The 14,258-nt window shown below is 34.1% G+C and overlaps 1 protein-coding gene across 2 annotated transcripts in view; it reads left to right on the plus strand.

Annotated features, from left to right (window-relative positions):
* The window catches only part of HMCN1 (hemicentin 1), a 482,205-nt gene that overhangs the window by 422,678 nt on the left and 45,269 nt on the right, over positions 1-14,258 (plus strand). For both annotated transcript variants that reach the window (XM_064594231.1, XM_064594232.1), the window contains exons 82-86: positions 2,049-2,239; positions 5,672-5,885; positions 7,697-7,831; positions 8,232-8,422; positions 10,215-10,296. In XM_064594231.1, coding sequence (XP_064450301.1) covers positions 2,049-2,239; positions 5,672-5,885; positions 7,697-7,831; positions 8,232-8,422; positions 10,215-10,296 — 813 coding nt within the window. The remainder of the gene's footprint in view (positions 1-2,048; positions 2,240-5,671; positions 5,886-7,696; positions 7,832-8,231; positions 8,423-10,214; positions 10,297-14,258) is intronic.

Here is a 14,258-nt window from a genome sequence, read left to right on the forward strand (position 1 = left end):
GAGCATTGTAATATTTTCATTGTTAATGTGTATTTTAAATATAAAATACCCATTAATATCAGTGTGAGAAACACAATAAGTAAGTTAAACTCTTTCCAACTACTGTTTTCAGAGGTAACTCTTGTAATGAGTCTCTGCTTTTTCCTTTTCTACAAAATTTGTGAAAGCCATTTTTTATCCTCCGGTTATGTTTGAATTTCCTATGGCTTCATAGTTAAAGTGATGATTTCAAGCAGACACAATTTTAATTGAATAAAGAAATAATAGCCCAAATTTTAAATCACCATTTATGAGTTTTTAAAATACTTACCCTGGTTTATACCTGCTTTTAGTTCATATAATTGAATTAATCAATACACATTAGTTCTTTAGCTTCAAATAAATAATACTCTTCTTTCTCAAATTTGTATAAAGTTTACCAAAATTAACCATATACTAAACAACAAAATAATCATTAATAAGATTTTAAAATAAGGTCACAATTCCTGCCCACAATGCAATAAAGCTAGAAACATGTAATAAACTTTTAATGCCAAAACCCCAACCCCAAGCAAATTTAAAAATACCATTCTAGTTAACAAGTAGGTCAAAGAATATGTTTTCATTTTCATACTATTTAGAAAATAATAAAAATAATGACACTACATAGCAAAATGTATGATGTGTGGGCCAAAGTTCAAATCAAATGTAAAGTCATAACCTTAAAATTTTCATCTTGAAAAAGAAGGAAAATGTACTAATGTTACAACTTTGTCACCCTAGTAAAATTGAAATATCAATCCCAAAGATAAAGAAAATGATAAAAATACAGTATAAATTAGTTAAAAATGAATCAAATATTTACAGTGTACCATTCAACAAAATAGATTTTTGTGTTTTCCCTAATATCTATGTTTCTGTGTATAATCATTCATATATGGTTTATGTATTTACTTATATAATAAAAAAATAATTTTTGCTGAATACAGCTTTTGTCCTGTCACTTTTCAGAATGTCATTAAAATTGATCTACTTCTTACTGGTATGTTTGAATAATTCCAAAAGTCATAGTTTTTGGAGGGGAGTATATTTTTACTTTTTGAGCCAAGTATTCGTAATGCTTTTCAAGCCTTTCCTTTAGAAGTAAATAGCTTAGTTCCAATCCACTAAGGTATTTGTTAGTATATTAAAATAGTCAGTTGATCTTTCTATATTGCCTAAATTCCAGTCCAAAAAAATTTGAGGCATAGGAAGTATTTGCATAGAGTTCTGAAATCACTATAAAAATTTATTCTGCAGCAGTATAAAAGCTGAATTAAATGTCTTGACCTGGTTTTACTTGCATTTGTTGTAACACATGAAATACTGCAATAAATTTTTTTTTCCATAACACTTTGTGATATTCAATATGGGGTGAGTGTTTTACAGTGTTTTAAACTGGTGACTTTTATCCGTTTGTTCTCACAGTATATCTGTGATAAAAATCCAGTGATTATACAACCACAGAAGCATTTTTGGATTTTGTTGCTCTAGTTTGTTTGTTTGTTTTACTTCACTGCAATAAGCATAAGAAACTTAAGTAAAAGAAAGTTAGGAAGGGTGGCTCAGTTGGTTAAGTTTCTGCCTTCGGCTCAGGTCATGATCCCAGGGTCCTGGGATCAAGCCCTGCGTCAGGGTCCCTGCTCAGTAGGGAGCCTGGTTCTCCTTCTCCCTCTCCCTGCTGCTCTCCCTGCTTGTGCTTTCTCTCGCTGTGTCAAATAAATAAATTTTAAAAATCTTAAAAAAAAAGAGAGAGAGAAAGTTAGGAAGCCAAATAAAATCTAAGGATTTCTAATCTAGTTCTATGTCATTTGCTTAGAAACTGATTGTGAATATATTCAACAAGTTGAAATCCATTGAGGTTCTTGCTATAGGCATCTTTCATGATAACAAATCAATATCTTAATACATTTTATTTTACTATTTCCAGCAAAATTATCCTCAAAAGAGTCTTTTGTGTGTCAGTATTCTGTATGAATAAGGGTATTATTGAACATCCTGAATGACTATCTTTTTTAAACTTTTCTTAGTACCTCCTAGAATCCGAAGTACAGAAATACACTACACGGTCAATGAGAATTCACAAGCCATTCTTCCATGCATGGCTGATGGAATCCCCACACCAGCAATTAACTGGAAAAAAGACAATGTTCTTTTAGCTAACTTGTTAGGAAAATATACCATTGAACCCTATGGAGAACTTACTCTGGAAAATGTTGTGGTAAGTTTAATAGATGTGAATAGGTACTTTAAACCAGATTGGTAATTCACCCTTTTACTTTTAGTAACTTAGCCTGGAAATATGTTCTTTAATAATGAAAGAAAAATACTCTTATAAATTCAGGGCAAAAAATGAATTTCACATATATTTCATTTTATGGCCCAGGTCTAAGAATAATATTTAACAGATGGTAGGAACTCATAAGTGGCCTCCTTCTAAAATTATTTTATTTTTGTGGAAATCTGTTTATCGGGAAAAATTCTAAGTACCTCTGTTATATTCCATGCATGTAACCATGTATGGGAATGATTAGGAGAGTGGAAATAGAAGCATGTCTGATGCATTATTAAGCAGATATGAAAAGCAGTTTTTCTGTTCTTTTCAGGATTTTGAATAACCCTTTCTAGTCATTGACAAGGAAACTAAAGTCTTAGGGATCTACACAGGCTAAGATTTTTTAATAGTCTTAGGTGGTACTTACCCAGTCTACAGAACAGTAGCTATCAGAAGCATCTCAGTTTTTGTGGTAGCCCACTTGAAGAAGAATCTATATATATGCATACTACATGACTTTTAAAAATATTTACCATATGGTTTGAAAATATCAATACTTGGCCCCGAATATGAAACATGATTATAAATGTGAATCACTTTCAGAGCTTTTGTGCATATCTTATTCCTATTCCTTGCCCTTCAAAATACCTAAACTTCATTACAAAATCTTTGTGGAATTAAATTTGAACAGATTAAAATAATAAAATTGATTACATTCACTTTGTAGTATAATTTTGGCCATTAGCCAGACTCCTGGGATTATCATGTAAATAACCCTAGTGATTGGCTGTATCACTGGGCCCTAACTCAACCACATGTGCCAACAAAAATCATATTTATTCAAATCAGTTGTAAAATGTGCCATTATTTTATGTACCACTAAGAAAGAAAAAGTACAGTTAAGTAAACTGGAGAAGGCCATCAAGTTTTAAGTTGCATCGAGGTTTCAGGGATATTAAAAGTTAAAAATATGAATTTTAGAATTGATAAGATAAGGATAAATTTGTTTGTTTAAGCTAGTAAATACCTTTAGTGGGATTACCCCCAGGCTCAGGAATGTTGAATTTGGGCCCTCTATTACACTTACAGACCTGAAGGAATTAAATGAGCAAGAAGAGTTTAGACTTTTAGTGGGACAGTGACTCAGATATGTTAAAAAACATAACAATAAAGTAGTTTATAAATACTAGACGAAGGACTCAAATGATGAGTAGAAATCTACTTGTGAATAGTATGTACAATCCAGATTTTTAAGTGCTTCACTTCCATAAAATCCTTGATTTTAAGCTTAAATTGTTATAAACTGAGAATTTTAAGAACAGCTGAGTGATATGGAAGTGGGGAGACCTTTATAGAGAATATGATTTATTCCTGTTTGCCCTTTAAAAAAAAGTATGCAGCCAACCAAATTTAGATTGTATCTACTATTAGTGATTACAATTTTTATGCTACATTTCCAAGCAACCCTTTAATGTTTCAATGCAAAAAAAAATATTCTTAAACTTTTTAAAGAGAAGGAAAAGTAATGTACTCAGAAGCATTCAATCGTTAATTCAAAAAATATTTATTGAATACCTTCTATGTGACCAGCACTGATTTATGCAGTAGTAATATATGAGGTAACAACTCAAAGATCCTTGCCTTCATGCAGTTTATTTCTAGAGGAGGGAGATAGACAATAAAAAAATAATAATAAATAATGTATACAATAATAATAAACAATGTATACAATACATCAGAAGAAAATAAGTAGTATGAAAAATAAAAGAACAGAGTAAAAGCGATCAGAATTTGGATGGGTACCGGTTACATTTTTTAATAGGATAGTCAGGGTGAGTCTCCTTTGGGAAGGGGACATTTGAGTAAAACTTAAAGGAAGTGAGTTGGCCAAGCAAATATCTGGAGGAAAAGCATGATAGGCAGGTAAAACTGGGTTCCTCTCTCAGATATCTAGAGGAAAGAACTTAAGGTGGGAACATGCCTAATATATTGGAAGAACAGGGGCCCAGTAAAAGCAAAGAAGGAAAAAAAAAGAAGAAGAAGAAGAAAGAAAAGAAAATGAAGGCCAGATCATGTAGCATCTTGTAGATTATAACAATTTTGCTTTTTACTTTAAATAAAATTAGAATACATTGCAGGTTTTGAGCCTGGGATCAATGTTATCTGTCTTACATTTTTGCAATACTGCATTGACCATTGTAATGAGCAGAGGCAAGGGTAGAAGCAGAAAGACCTGTTGGGAAGATGATTTGAAGTCTGAGGAGAGATTATGTTAACAGAGAAGGGGTGGGAAGTGGCTGGATTCTGCATATACTCTGAAGCTAGGATTTCCTAGCTAGATTGCCACTGCAGTATGAGAAAGAGAAGAGTACAGATGACTCAGATGCCTGAGAACAAAAGGCATTAAAAACTGGAAGGACAAAATAGCCATCAACTGATATGGTGAAGGCTATCGATGAAACAGGATGGTGAAAGGGAAATTGGGGGTTCGGTTTTGGACATGAGTTTGAGATGTCTTTTGGGCATACAAGCAGAGAGGTGAAATGGGAAGTTCAGTGTAACTGGAGTTTGGAAGAAAGCTCTGGCCTGCAAATACTGGTCCTTATCAGCATACAGATAGTATTTAAAGCCATGAGACTGGATGACATCACTAAGGACCCAAGTCAGATAGAGAAGAGGACCAGTCAGATAGAGAAGAGGACCGAAGACTGAGCCCTCTCGCATGCCAACATCAAGATGTTAATATTGAAGGGAAGCCAGGAAAAAAGAGATGGTAAATGGAGCAACCAGTGAGGTAGGAAGGAAACTAGGAGAAGGGGGTAGCCTGGAAGCCAAGTGAAGACATGGTTTCACAGAGACAGGGTGTCAAAGGATGCCATTCCAGTACATCTAGTAAGATGAGTGCCAAGACTGGCTGTTGTATTTAGCGAGTGAAACTTAAGAGTTGCAGGTAGTATTGCCCAAACCCTTTCCAGCTCCTTTGATAATTTTGGCGGTGTTTGGTGCCACGTTACCAAGAAAGCCAGCTACCAGCTAAGATGCTACCAAACTTCTTAATTATGTGTTCTTTATCTGTACATCATAGAGCTGCAGTACACTTGATGTTTAGTAAACTTTAGAACTTTTGTAGAGTTTTCTGAGAGCTTATTACTATAAACTGCTATAGTTCTGTAGGGTATGGGCTTTCATTTCAACTCCTGTACATCTTAAGTTACGTTATGCAAAAGCGAGCCAGGTGGCTCCGACTACAAGATGGAAATTTAAACTGTCTTTAAATAAGAGTGCTCCTTTGGGAACCAAGCTATGCAGTTTTGTGTATTTTATGGAAAATGATGTGAGACTGTGTAATTTTAACACTACAATTTTTCTTTGTTTAAGCCGGAGGATTCTGGCACCTATACCTGTGTTGCTAAGAACGCTGCAGGTGAAGACACGCATATGGTCAGCCTGACCGTACATGTTCTCCCCACTTTCACTGAACTTCCTGGAGATATGTCATTAACTAAAGGGGAACAGCTACGATTAAGCTGTAAAGCCACTGGGATTCCATTGCCCAAGTTAACGTGGACCTTCAATAACAATATTATCCCAGGTGGGTCATTTAATTCTTAAGGAGATAAATACACCCATAAAAAACTCTAAGCCAATCCCCATTTCCTTTAGCTGCGGGAATTGATTGAAAAGTTACACGAAGAGATGGGGCACCCGGGTGGCTCATTAGTTGAGCATCTGACTCTCGGTTGCAGCTCAGGTCATGACCTCGGGGTGTGGGATCGAGCCCCACCTCTGGGCTCTGCACACAGCAAGGAGTCTGCTTGAGGGATTCTCTCTTTCCCTCTCCCTTCCCCTCAACCCCTCCCCCTGGGTGCACTCTCTCTCTCTCTCTCAAATAAATAAATAAATAAAATCTAAAAATAAAGGTTCCATGAAGAGTTGATTGCTTTAACTTCTATAAAATACATACCTTTGCCTGGATTTTACCCTATACCCAGTATATATATTCTTTTTTTTTTTCATTCTTTTGAAGGATAAGTTAATCACAGGACCATATGTGACAGGATATTAGTAGACATTTTTAACCTAAGAATAATCTCCCTCCCCCAGGAGAAGACAATATTGTATACACAGGGACCTAAACTTATCCTCCCTGATAAATGGATTAAGGTGGCTACTGTTGAAGTCCTGAAGACTCACCTAATTTGACAGAGGAGAGCTCTGCTTCTCACTGCATGAATTAACATCGATTAACCTCTCTTATAATGTAAATCAATTATGTAGAAAACTTTTGGTCACTATGTGCACTACAAGTTAAAGTAAGTGCCTGGAACCCAGAAGCACTCATCTCTGGGAGGACACGTATCTCCTTATTTGTTAGACCATGTTATCAGCACAAAGATGTTATCAGTTAATAAGAAGTTGTCATACCCAAAATTGAGTTCTGAAATACTGCACTATTAGCATTTAATAAATGTCTTCCTAGAAAAGAAGTAATAAGCTTGAATTCTTCTGTTCTAGAGATTTATGTTAATGACTGAAATTCATCGACTGTATTACCTTAATAATAACAGTATACCTCACTAAGGAAAAATAGTCTAAAAAATCTAATCAGTACTGTTTTCTGACTGTATAATACTAATTCAGCTATTTAAATTTTTAAAGCTCGATTTTCCACTTCATATTCAGCAGTATGAAATCTTTTGAAATAATTTGAATGGGGGAAAGCATACAAGGTAAACATACCAACATAATTAGATATTTGCTGGTCTAATCAGAATCTTATTTTTGTTGTTTGAGGATTAGCATGTTTACCTTATTCTCTATTCCAAATATTATAACTACTTTTATAAATATTTATATCAACAACCATTTATGGAGAAGTTTAAATCATTAAAAATTTAATCATGTTGTCATTATTACCTAACTAGCATATGTTTTCATGATTTCCCCTCTGACCTGCCAAGTCCGTTGAATTACAGCTAAAAAGGTTTTCGTGTTTTTGATGTAAATTGTTTGGGAAGGAAAGGGGTGAGATAAATAAAGTGGAAAATGTCATAGGTCTGAATGAAAGATTTTTGAAACCCAGAGAGACTAGAAGCCAGATTTAGGCAACACTTAAAAGGTGTACTTTAAGTCTAAAATAATTTTAAAAGACGTTTATTTTCATTCTCTTTTCTTGTTCCTTCTGCTGTTTTTCATTCTTCAAGAACAAGTGTCTAGAGACATAGCAAATAGCTCAGGGGAAGAAATTTGTGGAAAAGGCTCTCTTCTCCAATGTCATGATGAGATCTCTAGTTCAATTTCTGACCAACTCATAAATCCAACCTGCAAAATAATTGAGCTGTTGTGATTATTTTCTTAGGTTACTGAGAGGCATTTAGTTGTTTCCTGACTTGTTTCTTTCAGCCCACTTTGACAGTGTTAATGGACATAGTGAACTTGTTATTAAAAGAGTGTCAAAAGAGGATTCAGGTACTTACGTGTGCATTGCAGAGAACAGCGTCGGTTTTGTGAAGGCAATTGGATTTGTTTATGTGAAAGGTAGGTAAACATGCTCTATTTTTAATTTATCATTTATTTATAATGAATAATTTGCATTTTGCTTCCTTATTATGTAGTAATACACTATAACTTCAGTTTATTAATCCATCTAGTCCTGTTTCACAGATGTGCAAATTCATAAGAAATAATACATTATCAACGTTCAACTCAAAAGTAGGTAAGCAAAGAGATCATTTGGTACAAAACGGAATCATCTGCTTAGATTATCGAAACTAACCAAATTATCCGGTTGATTAGCATGAGCAGTGATTCTGAAAATTCATGGGGTTCAAAAGTGGCTTCTCCCTTTTTCACTAAATTATCTCTCTAAATAGGTCAAAATCACAAAGAAATGATCAGAGCTTCCTTTTACTTACAATTATCTGTTGTTATTTCCCAGAACCTCCAGTCTTCAAAGGTGATTACCCTTCTAACTGGATTGAACCACTTGGTGGTAATGCAGTCTTGAATTGTGAAGTGAAAGGAGATCCTGCCCCAACCATCCAATGGAACAGAAAGGGGGTGGATATTGAAATTAACCACAGAATCCGTCAACTGGTCAATGGCTCTCTGGCCATTTATGGCACTGTAGTAAGTCACACTGAAATTGTTGATGGGCACTTTAACTGCCACAATTAATGCCTCTCTATAAGGTGCCATGAATTGGAAAATTTCTCTTGCATTTCTAATTAAATCATAAAATCTTAATCAATGGGTTTTTATAAAAAACTGAAACAATGCTTCAAATTTATTATTTTTAGCCTTTTCAAAGAAATACAAGCAACAAAATAATTCTGCTGCTTTGTTCTCAATCATTGATCTATTATTATTTAGCATCATTCGATAACTTCCTCAAATCTGTATTAGAGCAAGGAAATTGAAGTTTTACAGACAAAATGACAAATAAATTATAGGGTAACTTTCATCACTAAGCTAACTATTTTAGGCTTTCCAAAAGCTTCAGTCATTCAGAAAATGAGTGTTGCTTTAAGTTATTCTAATTTTGGGGTCAAGCGAATGAGCTATTTTATCTAAAAATTTCTTAACTAGACTACCTATGGGTAATTTTTTTTATCACATTGTTGAGTTAATTGAAATAATAATTAAAATACAATACTTAATGACCTAATCCAATGAACCACTCTTAGTCTTTCATTCTCCTGGGTTTTATTTCAACATCGGATGTTGTTCCTTGTCCTTTCAGTTTTGAGATGATTTCTACCTTTAGCTGCTGTAACACTAGTGAGACTTAGATTTCTTTATTACCACGTTCCCCCTTTTCCTCTACACAAGTATTACTACTTCTGAAGTCCTTGGTACTTCTTCTAACACCACCAATGTTAATACTAATTATTTTTACCATACAATTTCAGATTCTTAAATATTTATCTCCAACCCTGCAATTCTTCCAAGTTCCATTCCAAGTTTCTTATTGAAAATTTCTATTTGGATAATACATTGACACCCCCAATTAAACATCTGTCTTTCTTCTCCCACCCTCCTCTACTTCCTGCAATTCAGTTCTCCTTTGTTGACTTGGTGTTTCTATTAACAAATTCTCCTATTCACAAGACTTTTAGCAAAATCTGTGACTCTAATTAGTCACCAAATCTAAACTCATGGAGTACTTATTTTTTATACCATATATCTATAAATTTGTGAATTATATTCTGTGATTTATCATTATCAGTAAGTTAGTTTTTCCTTTCTCTCCTGAAGTTCACGCTCTCTAGATAGAGACCACCCTTAATTTTTTTAAATAACCTCCATTAGAAAGGTCTCAATATTTGTTAATTTGTCCTCATTATTTTAATGCTTTTTAAGGTATCAGAACAAGAGGGGCACCTGGGTGGCTCAGTCAGTTAAGCGTCCGACTCTTGATTTTGTCTCAGGTCATGAGACGGGTTGTGAGATCGAGCCTTACATTGGGCTCCATGCTGACCATGGAGTCTGCTTAAGATTCTCTCTCTCCCTCTGCTCCTCCTTCTCTTTCTCTCTCTCTCCCTAAAAAAAAAAAAAAAAAAAAAGGAAAAAGAAAGAAAAAAGATATGGAAAAATAGTGAGATAATTTTAGATAGAAGATTATAAAAAATATTATTTTTGCCCTCAGTTTCCTAGCAATTATTATTCCCAGAGAGCAATAATCGGCTGTTTTGAAAACATTTAGGCTGGGAATTTTTTTCTCCTTCTTTTTCTCATTTTAAAACCTATTTATGAAAAAAAAAAAAAAACCTATTTATGAAGGTAAATATATGTAGTTTTGTCTACTTCCATGAAAAATCCCTTCTCAAAAATGAAACTTTATAGTAGCCTCATGGTGAAAAAAGTTATTTGCCCTGCTCTGTAGGCTCACATTTTTATAAAGCACTGCTTATTTCCATAGAATGAAGATGCTGGTGATTATACATGCGTAGCTACCAATGATGCTGGGGTGGTGGAGCGCAGCATGAGTCTGACTCTGCAGAGTAAGCTGCTTTATTCAACTCTACGTGAACACCTAATTAGAGGAATGTTGCCTAATAAAGAATGTTCCTGTTTTTTTAACTTCATAGCAAGTATATTATCAGTAGCCTTCAGAGTGTGTGTAATTTAGTTTTCTGCTGCTGATAGAGCAATTTGTTATCAAGCATAAGATTGATACAGTTTTGAATATATATTTTTTCTATTTTATCTAACACATGCAGTTCAAGATTACGGTTGCTTGGCAGCAGAGCTTTCTTTTGGTTTGCAATATATTCAGCCAAGTACCCTTCACATAGTTTACCATGGTTCTGGTAATGTGCTTACAAAATTGTCATTTTGTGGCACTTTAAAATGTGTATTAAAAGTATGGTGGTTAATATAACATAATAATAAAAAAAATTGAAGAAAAGAAGTAAAGACTAATATAAATGAATTCAAAAGTGCTCTAGGTTGATTGCTATCAATCTTCCATGAAATAATTATATATTCTGGGCAGGACTATCATGCTCATCATGAAGCCCTTCAGTGTAAGCCATCAGAAGGACAGTCTCCAGAACCACTTCAGGATTGGCCTGAGGATAGCATCATTGGGTTGAGAATTTAAGTGAAAAACTTATTTTGTGACTAGGCTCAGTATTTAATGGGATAAATTTATGTTTTCTTCATTCACTTTTGAGAGATGCTCTAGGCTAGCATTTACTAACAGTTATTTGCTAAACTACTATTATCTAAGACTTTAACTTTTAATAAATAAAACTATATATTTAAACTGTACAAAGTGAAAATTATATATATATATATACACACACACACACACACACACACTGTGAAATGATTGCACCAATCAAGTTTATTAACACATCCATCACTTCACAGTTACCATTTTTTGGTTTTGATTGTTTTGGTGAGAACACTTAAGGTCTACTCACTTTACAAATTTCAAGGATACAGTGCAGTATTATTTACAGTCACCATGCTATACCTTAGATCCTTAGAACTTATTCATCTTATAAGTGAAAGTTTGTATCCTTTGACCAACATCACCCATTTACCCCAATCTACTCTGTTTCTATGAATTCAGCTTTTGTTTCTTTTTTAGATTCCACATACAAGTGATATACCTTACACTGTTTATCTCTGTCTAACTTAATTAGTTTACCATAATGCCCTCCAGGTCCATCCATGTAGTTGCACATGGCAGGATTTCCTTCTTTTTATTGCTAGATAACATTCCATTATACATATGTATACTCATTTTATTTATCCATTCATCCATCACCAGACACTTAGGTTGTTTTCATATCTTGCTATGACAGTGTTTTATTAAAGTACATATTTATCAAACAATAGCCTTGTGGGATATTATTAGGAAAAAACTAGAGTTCCATGGTCAAACAAGTCTGAGAGAAAATTGATTAAACAAAGTTCATTCATTTATCAAATATATAGAGCGCCCCTCCTATATGCCAAGCCCTGCTTTGTTGCCAGGTTTCTTTACTGCAGGTCTTTCCTGAAATGTTAATATGTTGATGTGTTATAACTCAGCAAGAGAAAGGTATAATATGCCATGTTTCCCAAATAAATGTTATTTCCACGAAACCTTCCTCCCCTCTTTGTTGGGTTAATGTGGGTAGGGTGTCACAATGATTAATCTCTCCTGGAAGAGTGTTCCACTGATCTGGTTTATGAAAGGCAGCATTAGATTAGCTTATTTATGTGTACTGACAATAAGTTGATTTAAGTAAATGAGGCATATAAAAACCAAAATATTTGTTTAAAATTAAAGTACCAGAAGGAATGTTTTCATTTGGATGAAGCATTCATATTTAACTGATCATTATGTGATTGATAGAATTAATTCAACCATGAAAGATGTACATATGGAATTTTATTGTTGAGTTAATTTATAGGCTTATAGGAAATGTTCAAATATGGTATTGAAATTAAGACTCTGAGTTTTATTTGACACTTTCTTTGACCATAGTAGAAGGAGCACATGAGCTCATTTAGTCATTATGTTATCATTTAGTGTTGAATAATTAATCTGAGGCATTTAATTTATTCAGCAGCAGTTTATTGAACACATAATGTAATCTGAACACTGGGAGAGAAATAAAAGCCCCAGCCCTGAAAGCTCCTTGAGTAAAGTTAATATAAACATCAAGTAAGAAGGTATTGTGTAAGATAATGTGGACATATACATGAATAATGCATTAATGATACTGGGAGGTTCAAACCTCATGTGAAATAATTACTTCTGTAAAAGACAACATGTCAGTAAAACCATTACATAAAATCCTGGCATATTTTGTTTTATGTTCTATTATTCCAGATATACTTCTCCATCTAAAATAGAGCCATGACCCTGAATTATCTGATATTCATTACTTCTCATTGAGCAAATCATTCCACCATTCAGTTCAAGCCTACTACATCACAGCTTTCACCTTTCAAGAATATACAGGCTCCTCTTTGCTTACCTATTTAAATGTGAACTCTTCTGATTAAATAAATGTTTAAAACCTTATATTCTGCTGCTGTCCTAAGTGAATCATCCTTTCAAAGCTAAATCCATCTCCATGCTATTTCCTTCTCTCCAAGTAGACTCCCCTCTTCTATGTATAATCAATCTTACCCATTTTTGAAAATCCAGTTCAAGCTTCTTCTTTTCCATGAAATCTCGTATTCTTTCTTGACACTGTAGACCAGTATAAACATTCTGCCGGTAGCTATATACAGCTACTTTGACATTTTTTTCCAACTTCACTTGAGCAGCTATGATCTACTATAGATACTGTCAACCTCTCCCCACTTCTTGAAGCTCCTTCCTTTGATTGCCAGGATACCATTCTCTCTTGATTTTCTTCCTACCTCACTGATCAGTTCTTAGGATCATTGTATGGGCTTGTCTTCTGTTCATCTCTTAAATAACAATGTTGTAATAGTTTCTGTCTTTGGCCCTCTCCCTCACATTTTAGAATCACTTCCAAAGCAATCTTATCCACTCATGAATGACTCACAGATCTATATTTCTAGCCCATATCTCTTCTGAGCTGCAGATAGGAATATTCTCTCATCATCTAGACATCTCTACATGAATGTCCCCACAGATACCTCAAGCTCAGTAGTTCCAAATGGATACAAATCATCATTCCTTACAACCTCCAAACAAATATGTTCTTCCTCCTATGTTCTACTGAACTGCCCAAACCACAGTATATTGTCCAAGCCAAATCCTGTAGTTGTCAGTTCCTCTCAATTCAATGACAAAATTCTGTTATTTCTTTCTTAATGGTTCTTGAATATCTTCCTTTTCCTCTCCATTTTCAGTGAATGCCTCTGATCTCTTAAGTCACTATTGTTATGCTTCTGTATTACCACATATTTACCTATTCTGTACTAAATATTATTCTACCTATTCCATTACTAAATTCTGTAGCTATATTATAGAACAACTAAATAATTATAGTCACTCATCTGTCTTATCAGTGGACTGTGAACTCCTTGAGACTAGAAGTTATATCTGTTATTTCTGAGCATCTAACACAATGCCTGGCAAATAGTAGGCTCTCGATACATGTTTATTGAATACATGAATGGTGACCAGTTATGAAAGAAAAAGTTAATAATGACTCTACCTCAAAAAGTGATGTAAAGGAAAGAAGTGAATGTTCACTATGTAAAACAGACAAAAACAATGATAACAACAATAGTACTAATAATATTATGTGCTTCCCCTGTCAAAGAGCTAGGCTTACATCATCTTAATGGAGTCTTAACAAGAATTCTCTGAAGGATACAAAGGCTCAGAGAGGTCCTAAGGAACAGAAGCAGAGCTGGAACCCAGAAAGTATGACTGTAGAGTCCATGCTATAGGCTAATATGCTTAGGAGTTTAAAATTTTGGACATTTAGTAAGTAAAACAGAGCTATGAAAAGTCTATCAATGGCCATTGCAACCTTAG

This window comes from Mirounga angustirostris, unplaced genomic scaffold, assembly GCF_029215605.1.
Source record: "Mirounga angustirostris isolate CCGP_5_RB_7025 unplaced genomic scaffold, mMirAng1.0.hap1 SCAF_6, whole genome shotgun sequence".
Taxonomy (NCBI): domain Eukaryota; kingdom Metazoa; phylum Chordata; class Mammalia; order Carnivora; family Phocidae; genus Mirounga; species Mirounga angustirostris.